This window comes from Grammomys surdaster, unplaced genomic scaffold, assembly GCF_004785775.1.
Source record: "Grammomys surdaster isolate TR1022 unplaced genomic scaffold, NIH_TR_1.0 126546, whole genome shotgun sequence".
In the NCBI taxonomy this organism is placed as follows: Eukaryota; Metazoa; Chordata; class Mammalia; order Rodentia; family Muridae; genus Grammomys; species Grammomys surdaster.
In genome coordinates this window covers 7,876,182-7,892,121 of record NW_021621338.1, presented here as the reverse complement: position 1 = coordinate 7,892,121, position 15,940 = coordinate 7,876,182, and the positions used below count along the sequence as shown (strand labels likewise).

The 15,940-nt window shown below is 44.0% G+C and overlaps 1 protein-coding gene across 1 annotated transcript in view; it reads right to left on the bottom strand.

Annotated features, from left to right (window-relative positions):
• Nucleotides 1–6,549: 6,549 nt before the first annotated feature.
• Mogat1 (monoacylglycerol O-acyltransferase 1) overlaps nucleotides 6,550–15,940 on the bottom strand; it is a 28,740-nt gene continuing 19,349 nt past the window's right edge. The window contains exons 5-6 of the mRNA XM_028760740.1: nucleotides 15,176–15,375; nucleotides 6,550–6,787 (exon numbers count right to left, since the gene is read on the bottom strand). Coding sequence (XP_028616573.1) covers nucleotides 6,633–6,787; nucleotides 15,176–15,375 — 355 coding nt within the window. The 3' untranslated portion in view covers nucleotides 6,550–6,632. The remainder of the gene's footprint in view (nucleotides 6,788–15,175; nucleotides 15,376–15,940) is intronic.

Genomic DNA, 15,940 nt, shown 5'->3' with positions numbered 1-15,940 from the left:
ACACACACACACACACACACACACACACACACACACACACACACACACACAAATTCTATTATAAGAAATAGTTTCCATACTTTGCTATGGAAAGGATCCTCAGCCCTTATCCCATGACAAGGCCATCATTTCCCTCTATGACCGCTCTCTTGACCTTCCCACCCTCAGATAGAATAAATCCCCTATGGCCAAAGGACTGGAGTCTTGTCATTGGTTTCAATTTTAAATGTCCCCGGTAGGCTCATAAGCTTACACACTTTGTCCCAGCTGGTTGTACTGCTGGGGTGGGGTGAGGGGCCCAAGAGGGGACCCTGCTGGCATAGGTGGGTCACCTTGACTGTTCATAGCCCAGCCTGATTCTTGACAACCTATTGTTTCATGATCCATCAAGATATGAGTCCCAGTCACAGCTTCTGCTTCCATGAACTCTTGAGGACCTCTCACACTTTATGGTCTATGGTGGTTTGACTAAGAATGGCCCCCATGCGTTCATATATTTAAATGCTTAGGCACTGGCACTATTTGAAAGGATTAGGAGGTGTGGCCTTGTTGGAAGAAGTTTGTCACTTTGAGATTTTAAAAGCCCAAGCCAGGCCCAGGTGGCTCTCTCTTCTTGCTGCCTGAGGATTGGGATCCAGAACTCTCAACTCCTTTTCCACCATCAGTCTGCCTGTGTGCTGCCATGTTTCCTGCTATGATAATAATGGACTAACCTTCTGAACTGTAAGCCAGTCCCAATTAAATGTTTTCTTTTATAAGAGTTGCTGTGGTCATGGTGTCTCTTCACCGCAATAGAATACTGGCTAAGACATGGATACGATCAAACTGTGAGCCAGCAGGAGCCCTCCCTTGGTTGAGTTGCTTGCATCAGGTAATTGAGAAGAGTGATTGCTCTGCTCATCCAACACCTAAGATCCTTTTCTACACTGGAGCCCTAGAAGGCAGCTTGCCTGTCTCATGCCCCTGTTTTTTTTTATGGAGTCAGTGTTATAGCAAGCGGTCTGCCCTAGATGTCTTCATGATACCATACTAGGTTCTGCTCACTCACACCTGGGCCTCAGCCATCCAAAAGCATCTATCTCAAAATGTCCCGGAGCTGTAGGAATTTCCCACTGAAGCTAGGAACTGCAAGCAAAGCCAGAAAGTAATCCTTTAGCAAGTTCCTGCCAAATGCCACTGGCAGAGAAACATCTCCAGTGGAACTCGAAATCAACAGAAAACACATATGCTTCAGATTGGGGGAGCAGTTTCAGAAGAAAGCCACTGCTTCCCTGTGTGTCACAAAAGTAGAAAAGATTGCAGGTGAAGAAAAGAATTTCCTTTGCTATATGGTTCCAGAGGCAGCTTCTAAACCTCTCAAATGTGGTAATGGAAATTACCACTCACTGAAGATAGGTGAGAAAGATGTAAATTCTTCAAAGATGTCTCAAAGCTCAATATCAATGGCTGCTTATGAAGTGATTTCTCTGGCCACAAAAGGTCACTGAAATGTGTTGCTTGAGTAAGCTCAATTGAAACCCAGCTATCCTCTTGGATCAAAGCTGTAAAAGTCACATTACATATGCATATCTAGATGATGTTTTCTTTCTTCTTACATTTGTTTAACTGTTTGGTCTTTGTACCAGGTACCCAATGTCACTTGTCAGTTTGACATAGTATTGAAGAAGAGGGTCTTTAAGGGTTTCCCATAGCTTTCAAGTGTTTCATTACAGTAGTGCAAAGCAGACTAATACATCAGATGCATACTGTGGTGGTTATAATATCTATGGCCCCCATAGACTCATGTTTTTGAATGCTTGGCCCATGAGGTGTGGCACTATTAGGAGCTGTGGCCTTGTTGGAGGAAGTGTGTCACTGTGGGGGCGGGCTTTGAGGTCTTCTATGATCAAGCTCTGCCGAGTGTGAAACACAATCATCTGACTCAACAGAAGAGGATTTATTTTATTTTAGATATGTGAGTATGCTGTCGCTATCTTCAGACACACCAGAAGAGGTCATAGGATCCCATTACAGATGCATACTGTGGTGGTTATAATATTACAGATGGTTGTGAGCCACCATGTGGTTGCTGGAAATTGAACTCAGGACCTCTGGAAGAGCAGCCAGTGCTCTTAACCTCTGAGCCACCTCTCCAGCCCGACTTTAAACTTCTGTTCCTTCTGCTCCCACCTCCTGAGTGCCAAGACTACAGGCATGCTCCACCTTTAATGGTTTATGTGGAGCTGGGGATGGAATCTAGAGCTTCATGCATGCCAGGGAAATACTCTACCAACTGGACTCCATCCAGAGCCCCACGTGATGGTTTTCATGGGAATAACTGCTAATTTCTATCTTTTCTAAAATCAGCTATTATTAACCATGCAGAGATGTTAGAAAGAGGATGACAGTTAGGTTAAGCCCTCTGCCAACTGAGTGCCAGCCCCAGACTGAGCAATATCTAGCTGGTGCTTAGGTGGTTGAGGGCCTAACTAGTCCCCAGGTAGCTATAGGAGGATGATAAATGCAAGGTCATTCTTAGCTAAAAGGCAAAGTCAAGGCCAGCCTGAGATACATGAGACTCTGTCTCAAAAAACAAAGGGGGTTGGGGGGGATTGGGGATTGGTAAAGTGTTTGCCATGGAAGAACAAATGTGCTGGGTAATTTTAAGTCAACTTGACACAAGTTGCCTTGTCATCTTGATGTCATCCAGAGTCATCTGAGAGGAGGGAACCTCAATAAAGGAAATGCCTCCTATCTTAGTCAGGGTTACTATTTCTGCACAAACATCATGACCAAGAAGCAAGTTGGGGAGGAAAGGGTTTATTCAGCTTACACTTTCCACATTGCTGTTGATCACTGAAGGAAGTCAGGATGGGAACTCTAGCAGGTCAGGAAGCAGGAGCTGATTCAGAGGCCACAGAGGGATGTTACTTACTGGCTTGCTACCCCTAACTTGTTCAGCTTGTTTTCTTACAGAACCCAAGGCTACCAGCCCAGGGATGGCACCACCCACAATGGGGCTCCACCCTTGATCGCTACTTGAGAAAATGTCTTACAGCTGGATCTCTTCGAGGCATTTCCTCGAGGGAGGCTCCTTTCCCTGTGTTAACTCCAGCTTGTGTCAAGTTGACACACAAAACCAGCCAGTATACCTCCCTAAGATTGAGCTGTATGTATTGGGTGGTGTTAGCACATGCCTTTAATCCTAGCATTTTGGAGGAAGAGGCAGGAGGATCTCTGTGAGTTTGAGGACAGCCTGTTCTACAGAGCAAGTTTCAGGGCAGTCAGGGCTACACCAAGAAACCTTGTCTTGAAAAATAAAACAAAAACTCTACCCCTACCCTCCACCCAAAAAAGAATCGGGCTGTACGGAAGTCTGTGTGGCGTTACTAGGAGGGGACACAGTCTCACCGCACACTCCTGGGTCCTCTGGCTCTTACAATCTTTCTGCCCCTCTTCTGAAATGTTCCCTGGATGGTTCATCATTTTAAGAGCCTTAATATTCTTCCAGAGGACCTGAGTTTGACAGGTGGCTCTCAACCACTTTATCTTCAGCTTCAAGGGCTCCAACACTGTCTTCTGGACTCCACAGGCATGTGCACTCATGTACACAAACGCACACACACTCTTTTTCTCTTCTCACTTTGTAGTCCAGACTGACATGAAACTCACCATGTAATCCAGGCTGATCTGGAAACTCAATAATTCTCCTGCCTCAGCCTCCTGACTACTAAGATTTGAGGCATCTCCCACCACACCTCGTCCAGCCCTCTCTTAGGAAAGAATACAGGGTCAGCACATGCCAAACTCTCCTCACATTCACCGCCATCTTTTGCAGCCTGCAGTGGTGAGAGGCAAGGCTACAGAAATGCGCGTGTAGCAACCAGATTCCGACTCTACAGAAACCTTCTACTCAAGAGTGATGACCTCATTTTGAAGCTGGTGCCTGTGACTAACAGGGCACATGACAGGTGTCCTGGATGTAAACATACTGTTTTCAGAGCAGCATCAGAAGGTTTGCACAGGATTGTGCCTCACAGTTGTTCCCCCTTGTAAACAGCAAAGCTGCCTGGCCTTCAGAAGCCCTAGAGCTGTACCCTCCAGTGAAGCAGTAATGGTAGCTACTGACAGTTCCACAAACTGCCAGCTGTAAGCAAAGGAAATGAATCACTTGGGCTGCACTTGACTTCCAAAGATCACTTAAGGGAAAACAAGTCAAACAACACATGGACACATTTTCCCAAGGCAGATGTCCTGTGTCTGTCACAGTACCCTGGGGTCGTTTCTGTTTGGTTTGTTTTTTGCTGCTTAAATTTTCCGTGTGATTATATGGTAGATGGGACCTTCACGACTGGAGAGACTGCTGTGAAACTGCGCTAGTGAACGTAACACGTGGCGTTTGCATGACGGTAAGATTCTTCACAAAACCTCCATTTGCCATCTGTAGGACCATGTAGCACTTACAGCTATGCTGGAAATATCTGATAGACTACTGGCATGGCTTGAATAAGTCTTCAGGAGATCCTAAGAAGTTAAGAGGTCCATAGGTACAGAAAATAACATTTCCCACATGTCAAGTTTCGAGTCATTTATATCTAACATTTTTTAAGATCACAATTGTGTATCAATTCACAAGAGAGCATTTTCCTCGATTTGCAAACTCTGCTTTGCCAAGCCTGCGCTTCAGCTGCCAGCTGGCCAACCCAGCTGGTGACGGGCGATCAGCCTGGTCTCTTCAGTAAATGAGGAATGGAAACTTAGGCCTCTGTGAAATCAAGACATCACAATCCTGGGCTTTTGAAAAACTTCTTCAAAGGATGAATTTATGGGTCTATGGTAACTTAAAGGCTCTGCTTTGGCAAAATAATGGATTTCAAAGCTTTGGGGCAATGGCTCCTCAGAAAGCCCATGTGGAGCACCTGGGAAGGATCGTGCTGTCCTGTATGAAATACTTTCCTACTCTTGCTACTGTGTAGCATGATTTCTGTGTTTCGTATGCATGCATGTACAGATGTATGCATGGGGATACATGTGCCTGTCTATGGCACGCACACGGAGGCCAGAGGCCAGTCTCTTGCTGTCCTTCCACAGGTGCTGTAGTTGCTGTCTGACATCTTTTCTGCACTGAGGTCTCTCACTTGGTTGCCCTGCCAGTGAGCTCCTGTGGTCCACTTGTCTTCATCTCCTCAGGGCTGGGATTCCAGGAACACAGCACCATGCTTGGCTTTTCTGTATGTTCTAGATGCTGCAGCTCAAGTCCTTGTACTTGAAAGTCTATCTCTCCAGCCCTAGCATGGCACTGAGCACCTTCCAGGCTCTCTCCAGACTTTGCACTTCAGAACTTGAAGCCTGATAACACAGGAACGAGCTATGATTGGATGGAGTTACTCACAAGCAGCTATAGTGCAGAAGGCAGAGAAGCAAGCATCCAGCCCTGGAGGCGTTTGGAAAGGTCGTTGTTTTTAGTGCCAGCCTTCTGTTCAGTGATTAAATAGCTGGCACCTGATTTCCTTATGACAGTGCGTAGGACTGTTGATTATTGATGTGCACCAACTAGAGAGCAGGAAGTGTTCCCATTTCTTGTGGCTCCTGTCTTATAACAGGTGCCATCACTACGGAATAGCTTTAGGAAAAGCTTCACAGTACAGCAAAGTTATTTGCTATACCCACTGGGCAAGTACATATTTTATGCTCTGGGATTGCCCTAAGCTGTGCCAGGCACCAGGGATAGACCAGCAAGCAGAGAAGCCCCGACTCTGTATTAAATGACAAGGCTCTTGGGGGAGAAGATTACAAGTGCTTCTATTGCATACCACATCTTTGGTATCCTACAGTGCATCCTAAAACAGGGCAATGCTATCTTCCAAACAGACTTGCCTTGCCATTGCAAATACGTCTTTTTCTGAGTGTAAAGCAAAATGACACTGGCCATTCATATGGGATTCCAAGCGGCAGACTCATCCTGCTTCAAAAATGGCATAATAACTCTGCGCTGATAAATAAAGGTGCATTGATGTGACCTAAAAGACCTAGATTGCTTAGTATTAAAGCTGACATGATTCAGTGACAAATGTCTTGTTTAAGTGAAGCCCTGTCTCTTTAGCTTCCTATGTGGCAAGCTACATGGTCTCTAAATGTCCAGCTGTGCTGAACAACAGCTGCCCCCGCTCAGAGAAGACACCACCCGAAGCCGCAGAATTGCCCAGTTAGTGTCTAGTGGTGCTTTGAAGTTGGTATTTTGCTTTTGCTCTGAGCACATGAGTCATTCTAAGCCTTTTAGGAACCTGAAGAATGATCTAGTCTCCCTAAATTCAGAAGATTCTCAAGTCTTAGTCATCTTCAACCCTGTACTGTAATCATCTAGCGTATTTTTATTTTCCGGTGTTAAAGAATCAAACTTGGGGGCCTTACCTATGCTAGGCAAGCATTCTACCACTGAGCTATAACCCCAGCCCTCCATTTCCTGTTTTTATTTACCACAGTATAAAATAACAGCAGCGGTCTCCATCACTAATACCTTTCAGTTGCAACACGATTCTATAGTCAACACAAACAAACAAAGTAAAACAAAACCACAGAAAAAAATATTTAAAATATTTATTTTCTCAACAGTGCTTTCTTTTCTTCCTTTATTATGCCATGGAGGAAGACAGTTATTTAAAAACCAGAGTTTCATGCTCCGGAATACCGTATTTCCCTTTGTGTTCATTAAATAGTTTCCTTAGCTCCTCCATGTATGTCTGATGCAGCTCCTCAATCTGCTCTGGGGTCGGGTGCAGAGTCTGCCGAACAGGGATGGGGCGGCCAACTGTGGAAAACAGAGCACGCGTCATCCCTGAGGAACAGCCACCACTCCACCGCAGCCTGGGTCTCCCGTGGGCAGCTGAGCACTGGGCTGCCAATCGGCTTCCCTCCAGCCCGCTGGCTCCAGTCCTCTCCTCAGCTCACTGGCTGCCTACTTCAGTCACACCATCCCACTTGACAACAAATGAAGAGTTTCCCTTCTCAGCAGACACTGAGCTGTCATTCTGGTGGTTTGACTTCTGAGTCAAATGCACTGCTGTGCTGACTGCAGCTGTGCTCAGAGTAGGCGTTGCTGTGTGCCACGTCACCTTCATTCTCCCCTGGGCACAGCTGACAGCAAGACCACAGGGTTCTTATTGTGACTGACTGTGAAATGCTCAGGTCACATGACATCCCTCTATTATGACTTTTTTTATGTCTTTCTAAACAATTGAAAAATGTCACTTATCTTTACAGCGAAGCCTCTGTTCGAGAAAGTTGTATAGTCACAAAACTGAAAGCAACCACAGCTCATTACGAAAACAGTTACATAAGCCGAATGACATTCCAGTTATTCACTAGAATATTAGGCAGCTATCTTTTTTTAAAAAAAGAAATAACAAATGACGTGGCACACACGATGCCTAAAATGTCCAAGAAAAGTTGCAAAATGAAGTGTAATCCTATCTATGAAAAAAATTTTATCTCTAGGTGTACTAATATTTTCAGTGTACAGGAAAAATCTGGAAAGATCAACATTTTCCTCTGGGGACAGGATCAAGGATGGGGAATGGTGCATTTATTTTACCTGTATCATATGAATGTTTAACAAAGGGGAAAAAAGCATCTGTTTCATCTGTGTAATTACAAGAATGCAGATTGGTTGTAAATAAATCTGGTGGCTTCTGTACATATTTTAAAAGATGTTAATATAATAATCTCGGAATTTTGGAAATACAAGTCTTGGCGACCTGCATACACTGCATCCCCTGCTGGCCTGATGCTGCTACTGCTCCCAAGGCCAGGATGAGCCCTGTGATTAACTTCAAACCTTGAAGCAAACTACTCCTTCGGAAGTCTTTAGCTTGGGGGGGCATGACACCTGTGAGTGCTGCTGTAGGGGGAAAATGGAGAACAGAAAGAGTGGTGAGGTGGGGGGGTCAGCTCCTTTGTCTTTCTTCAAGCTACATACAGAGTGAACCTGTACCAGAAACGGAAGGTGGTAATTTAAGAAAAAACTAAGCAACTGTGAAAGAATAGAGAGGCAGCAAGTGATAAGGACCATGAATATGGGAGTTGAGGGGCACAGAGAAAGGTTGGACACACTCACATCCCTAATTGCTGAGTGTTTCACCAGACAGAGCCTCCAAACACTCGTGGACAGTTTCCTTTGATCTTTAGGAAGTCTGAATTATGCAAGGTAGACATCAGTCCTTTGATACACAGCAGAGAGAACTGGAGGGAATAAGCCACTGCTGGTGTATACCTATAATTCCGGCACTCAAGAGGTGGAGGCTGGAGGGCCGGGAGTTCAGGGCCAACCTTGGCTACATAGTGAGCAGTATGGCTTTCTCTCTGCCTTAAAGTTTCCTAGGCAAAGGATGGAAGAGTACAACTTGATGTTCTTAAAGCTTCCTCACAGTTCTGAACTTTGAGGAAGGAAAACTGAGAAATCTGTACATGGATGGACCAATAAACTTGTAGTCTCATACAAATAGCTGTAGATTTTAGTAAAACTACCTCAGGGAGAGAGGCCAATGGGACGGTGCATTGTGGACTGCCGGAGAGGCACTGCTGTCAAAGATGAGAGTAAGAACAGCTTACTGTTAGAGGAATTGTGACCTCTCAATTAGGACATCTTCTCCTAGGAACGACACCACAGCTAAGTAAGTCCCATTCCCCTCTTCTTACTACGTTTCATTACACTTCAGTGGGTTATCCCAGGGGCTCAAATATACCCTTTTCTACTGAACTAATCATAAGACCATCTCCTTGTAAGATGACCATAGTCCTACTCCCTTCCTCTGAGATGCTAAACGTTCCAAATCACAGGAACTTAATCTTTAAGCCTAGCATCCCTTCCTCCCACTCCTAAGCTGTCCCCTAACTAGATTAGAAAGTAAGAAAATCTCAATGCTTTTTAGGGATGAGCTAGAGGTAATAAAGGAAAACTTTGATCTTCAAGATCACACTTAGACTACAAAATTCAGGGAAGCTCATCTAGTACTGATGAGGCAAATCCACTCACTCAGGAACAGTGGGGCCAATGGGAACAAGCTCCTGTATGGGTTCAGTTTGAGTCCTGCTTCTTGAAATTGAACTGAGTCCCTTATTAAAAGTGTTAATGCTTATGGGCGCCTATGAGACGCTACTAAATAGACGGCCAGAACAACCTAGGGAGGTTGCCACCACTGCCTCTCCTTCACAGATAAGAAAGGCTCATGATTCAAGCCAGCCTGAGCTACAGTGAGAGACCCTGTGACCAGAAAGGTTTTGCTTTCTTTGGTCCTATTAACTTTTCTTTTCCTCCAGCTCTGGTGGGTGGGGGATGAAAGGGAGGTTAAAGCATTTAAGAAACCCTTATTAAAGTAGTTGGGTTTTTTTTTTTTTATCTAAGTCTACAACCTGTCTTAGAAAGAACCCCCACCTGGAGCGTTCTAAGTTTTCATTGCATTGTGGCTGCCATGCCCTGATGCTGCAGCTTTCAGTTGTGTGCAGTTATTCCAGTGTGACTGCTGATCTGTGGCTTCTACAGCAGCCCCATTCATCTCCTCATGCTGTGATAGGTTTATCTGGGACAGAGAATGGGAAAAGCATAGTGACGGCATAATCACTTCAAGGATCCCCATCTTGCTTCAAGTCCATGCTACCACTGTGCAACAGGTACCTAGACTAGAGGACAAGGAGTTTTGTGAGCCAGTGCAGACAGCAGTTTGGAGGGTTGGACATGGATGCTCATTTTCCCCCCTCAGGGAGGAACTGATTGTGGTGATTTGTATATGCTATGCTTGGCACAGGGTGTGGCACTATTTGGAGATGTAGCCTTGTTGGAGTAGGTGTGGCCCTGTTGGTATGGGCTATAAAACCCTCATCCTAGTTGCCTGAAAGTCAGTATTCTTTTAGCAGCCTTTAGGTGAAGACATAGAACTCTCAGCTCTTTCTATATCATGCCTGCCTGGACGCTGCTATGCTCCCACCTTGATGATAATGGACTGAACCTCTGAATCTGTAAGCCAGCCCCAATTAAATGTTGTCCTTATAAAAGTTGCCTTGGTTGTGGAATCTGTTCACAGCAGTAAAATCCTAACTAAGAAATCGATCTTTTAAAATAAAAACATCTTTAATCTGCTTGTCTGTGGGTAGAATGATTCTATAGAGCTTATAACTCTCCCTGATTATTTCTTTCTTTTAGACACAGATTCTCTGTGTAGTCAAGTTGACCTTGAACTCACTAAGTAGCCCAAGCTGGCCTCAAACTGTCTCAGCTTCTCTAAAGCAACTTGTATCAACACACCAAGCAAAATTCTCCTAGTCTAATGAAGGAAGCTCCCTCCTTAAGGTGTACCACTGGAAAAAGAATAGGTAGGCATATGTGGCCAGGAAGCTCCCTCCTTAAGGTGTACCACTGGAGAGAGAACAGGTAGGCGTATGTGGCCAAGTTCGATAAACTTGGGAGCTGGAAGATCCCTGAGTTCCCAGTCTGTGACGGAAGTTCAAAGGATGGCCTGTCTGTATGTGTGCTTTCATATGTGTACTTTGGTGCGTGGCTGCACATACACACTCACTTGTGAAACTTCCTTGAGCAGTTAGCATGTAATACTGGGCACTGAAATGCTGTAAGGATGTGGTGTGATTTGCCACTTTGGCTCACGGGTTATTTTTAGCAAACAACACTTATAACGTGGCAGAGAATAATTCTGTGATATGAGATGGGGATTATGGTTTTCCCTTTTCTTCCTGAGAGAAGGAACTAAAACTCCCATGTAAATGACGCTCTCCTTGTACCAGGAAGAAAGGAACATTCTTTTCAGCAGATCAGGGAGGGAGCCAAGGGGAATCCTTGCAGACTGTGTTACAATAACGCTTCCTGTCTTCAGTCTCTGCATACATTTAAGCTGCTTTCCCACAACTGCCTGTCTTTGGCTAACGCAGCATATAAGTGTGTCTCCTACCTACTTCTGTGAGACCTCAAGACATTATTCTTTCCTTTAATATTTCCTGTTATATAAATAAAACTTAAATTGCATTCCCTTCTTTTCCTTCTATTTCAGAAATCCCTTAGCCCGTGTTTCCTCCTCTAGTATATGATGATTTAAGACACAGTGGACTATTTTGCCCTGATGTGGGTTGGAATCATTTTCATTAAAATAAAATATATTTCCTTATCCTTTTTAGAAAGAATGCCAAAAGTACTTGCATCCACACAGCTACATTCAACCATTCCTGTGTGCTTTGTATGCGTAAGCGTACATATGCACATCAGCATACATAGGAATTATTATCTTTTTAAATTTTTTTTTTGAGACAAGGTCTTCTATAGCCTGGGCAGGCCTTGAACTCATTATGTAGTGAAGAATGGCATGAACTTTGAATTTCTCTTGCTTCTAACTTCCAAGTGCTGGGACTAAACGTATTCATCTACCCTATCTGTTTTATGCTGGGGATCAAATCTAGGCCTTGTGCTTGCTAGACAAGCATTCCACCAACCAAATTACCTACCTAGTTCCTTATTAGGGTTTGTATTTGGTTGTTCATTTATCTGTTCCATTTTGAGATGGGATCTAGTATGTAGCCCTGGCTAGCCTTAAATGTGAAACAGTCTTGCTGCCCCTGCCTCCTAAATGCTGGAACCGAAGACATATAGCACCACGACAGGCATGCTATTTATGTCTAATAAAGAGATCATGGATGGCACTAACTCAGTCATGTGAATCACCCCTATTTTATTTTCTAAGAATGGGAAAGTGTCCTACGAATCACCACAACCTCACCCAGAGTCCTATGCATTGCCATGATCACACCCACAGAGTCACACCTTTATGTGACATTTTGCACATAATCCACAGTCAAACTCTGTCAAGGGCTTCATTAATCGTGCTTGTATTTGCTTCCCCAGCCCACGACAGCTGTGTGTCTTTGAGTGTCTCCTCCTCTTTGTCCTTCCAGAAACTGATTTTTTTTTTAAATGACCCATTTGTCTATTTCCTCACAATTTGATTCGGGTTAACATTTTGGCAGGAATCCCTGTTCAAGGAAAGCTCAGTGCACTCAGAACTCTCAGTAAGCTGGTCAGAAAGGCTTCCTGGCACTGGAGTGGCACAGCTTTGCACGCATCATGACACGTGATCATTGGAGAAGCCCAAGAGAGGATGGGCCAGTTACATTTATCATCTCTCTTAGAATTGGAAAAATCTAAGGCTGAGAGAAAAGGAAACACTTCTGGTTACTCAGAGTCAGACCTTAAATCTCACCACTCCCTTCAGCCCGTCTGCATGATAAGGATTCTTAATGTCAATATCAATCTCTGTAGAGCTGGGGACATGTTAGCCACAGCCATTAAGACGTACCTCCTAAGAACCGATCTCTCTCCCTCCTTTTCTTATTTCCTTCTTCCTTTGTTGCCTTCCTCTTTCGTAGCCATCTTCTTGCAGTTCTGGGAACTGACTATGCCTTTCACATGCTGGGTAGTGGTAGAATGAATCTTCTACCACTAAGCTAAATAGAGTCTAACTATGTAGCTTATATCCAGGCTGGCCTTGAACTCACTCCGAAGCCCAGGTTAGCTTTGAACTTGTGATCTTCCTGCCTCAGCTGCCTAGTAATTGGGATCCCAGGCCTATGCTTTGGTTCTCACAAATCGAGCTCTTTGGAATCCTTGACTTCCCTTCTGTTGTCCTAAGATTATGACAGCTGGGCCTTTATGAAATGTTCATATTTTTAGCCTCATTTATAATTTTCAAATAATAACAGGCCACCAGAGATGCCATGGACTAAGAACCATGGGGAGGAAGCAGAGGGAGGAGCCAATGGAATGTCCCCTTATTGTGAGTTTTCAAAAGAAGCACAGTGCGCAGTACGAATGATAATAATGTCTTGATAGCTAGCTCACATTTAGCAACTGCATTTGACTCTGGCTTTGTCAGAAAAAGCACAATTTAACTATGTCAGATGGCAAGTGACTCTAATTTTAAAAAAAGATTAATTCAGTGGGGTAATAGCTATAATCCTTTGACTCAAGAGAATGCCCTTTATTTTCAGTATGTGAACATATACACTACATCTAATTAAACTTATTCCTCAAATCATATCTTATAATTTCCATTCTATTCGCTAAATCAACAGCATTACACAAGGCAGCTCAAATGATGAACTGATACGATGCCAAAGAAATAAGCCAGTTGATCATGAAGCTACAGTTGTTCTCTGAAACGTACCTGTGTTCCCCACAGTAGACAACAGGCTGCTATGTCCCATTTGAGTAAATATGGCAGCCACAGATAGTATCATGTGACTACATCCGAATGGCAAAGCTCATAGAAACTGACAGCAGAAAATGCTACGTATGTACATGTGCACTGTGAAAGCCCAGCAGGAGCGATTAGGGTGGAAGCAGAAACATTAGCAGTTCAAGAACACCTGGCTACATAGATGAGTTCCAGGCTAGCCTGGGCTACATGAGATTGTTATGAAAGAGAACCAGGAGGAGGAGAGGAAGAAAAGAAGGAATGAAGGAAATCCTAGTGAAATGGATCTAAAAAAAAAGTTGGGCTGGAGAGATGGCTCAGCAGTTATGAGCACTGACTGCTCTTCCAGAGGTCCTGAGTTCAACTCCTAGCAAACACATGGTGCCTCACAACCATCTGTAATGGGATCTGATGCCCTCTTCTGGTGTGTCTGAAGACAGCTACAGTGTACTCACATAAATAAAATAAAGGAATACATTTTAAATCAAAAGAATCACTATGTTCAAATTTCAGTTATTAGGTTATTGTGGTAAAAATGCTATTTCCATCTCATATACAGCACAAAGCTATGATTAATTCTGCTGAAGAGGACAGCTCAGGGCCCTTGGAAAATTCCACCAGGCCCCCTCCCTTCCCAAAATGGAGAAGTCAATGAACAAACTCCTTTTGCTTTTGCATCGATCTCCGGGTCAGTGTGGTTCAGTCGGGGTTGTCCTTGGTAGCTAAGGCTCATTGGAGTCTTACCCTGCATGTATGGGCATTTCTTTTTTGACTTCCCAGTCTCTTCCAGGCCTCAGAAGGAAATTATTCCGTTCCTGCCAAGCAGTTTTTGTTTTCTTTTTGAAACAGAGTCTTGTGTGTCCCTCAGGCTAGCCTTGACCTGCGTTCCTCCTGCCTCCATATCCTCCTGGTGAAACTACAGATGTCCAGGTTGAGTGCTGCCCCTTCCCTTTTCTCTCCTCCCCATCTCTAGTCACTCAAACACACACCTTCTATACATAAAATCATTCTATACCAGAACATATATAAGCGTAATTAGTGACACAAAGCATGCTTTCAGTAACGGGCTGACACCTGGGGGGTGTAGCTGTGAAGACGTGTAAGAAGCCATTTAGAAAAGGCCAAAGGCAAATAAATTTTCTGGAGATGGCCACTGAGACGTCCTTAAGCATCAGAGAAAAGAAACCAGCATTAATTAGCACAAAATAGTAAGCATTACGGAGAAAGGAAACCAGTGCTTATTAGCAGAGGACAGTAAGAAAGAGTTAAGTTTCCAGAGGTCATCAGGTTCTGGCCTCCAGAACAGCAGAACAGTAAAAGAGAGTTAAAAAGGCCATAGATCATTAGTCTTTTGCCTTCATCCAACCTCAGCACTTGTGATGCTGGGAAGGTTCCTGGCAAAGACATATATAGAAAGTTTCAAGTATTCAGCCTCTGATGCTGTCTATCAGTCAACCACTGTACTACAGGCAGGTGCAGATTATCAGGTCCATTAAGGAGCACTAGAAACTTCATGTCTAAACGTGGATTCTAATCCAACAGTGGAATTTTGCAAACTGCCGCTCAAAATTGGACTAGAGATCGTTCATTATATGTGCATTCTATGGTTAAAGTTCAGTGGTTCTCAACCTATGTGTCTTTATCCCTTTGGGGATTGAATGACCATTTCACAGGGGTTGCCTAAGACCATCAGAAAACATAGATATTTACATCACAATTCATAACAGTAACAAAATTATAGTTACAAAGTAGCAACAAAAATAATTTTATGGTTGGAGTCACCACAAGAAACTATATTAAAGGGCTGTAGCATTAGAAGGTTGAGAACCACGAGTCTAGGACATTAAGAAGTCCAAACTCAGGCCTGCTACTTTTTATTTTATTAGCACCTAGCCAATAACAGCAAACACTGCATGAAGTAAGATCTTTTGTATATTTCGTGTACATACCAACAGTGTAGATTGGTTTCCGATAGGGAATTATGCCAAAGTTGTACCGGAAAAATCCTCTGGCATAGATCAGTGGCAAAGATATTCCTGTTAAATTCTGCACTGTGTCTTGAACAGTTCGAAGCCAGGAGCCTTTAGGGTTGTTAATTTGTTTATATAGTTCATTTTCACCAAAAGAAAACACTGGAACCAAACTGGCACTGTAACAGAGAGGAAGAGTACAGAATTACAAGTAAATGCAAAATGTTTGTTTGGTTGTGCATAGCAAAATGTATGCACACATGTGTCTGCAGGTGCACACACTATGCAGGCACAGAGGCTAAAAGAAGGTGTCCCTCCCTCAGAGCTGGAGCTATGCCTGTTTGCAGGATGCCTGGCTCACTATATGGGTACTGGGATCTAAACTCCAGTCTTCATAATTGCACAGTTTAATTGTTGAGCCCTGAATCCCCCCACCAGCCTCAAGTTTATGAATTTAAATAATTTACATTCATCCAGAGTTTTCAAGAAAACCTCCCAAACTAAATGTGCCAGTGACATTGAGTCTTCACTGTCAACTTGAGAGGATGTAAATGTAAAATCTCCTAGGAGACACACTGTAGGGGTGGTATTTAGAAAAACAGCACCTAGTCCGGCTTGTTCCTGGGCAGCCTCCATGTTCCCGCTGCTCCTCAGCAATGACCCAGGCTCCAGCTAGCTAGATGCACAGGCCCTGGCACCCACGCGACGCCAGCGTGGGAGATTGGCTGCCAATCCCCCATGCTG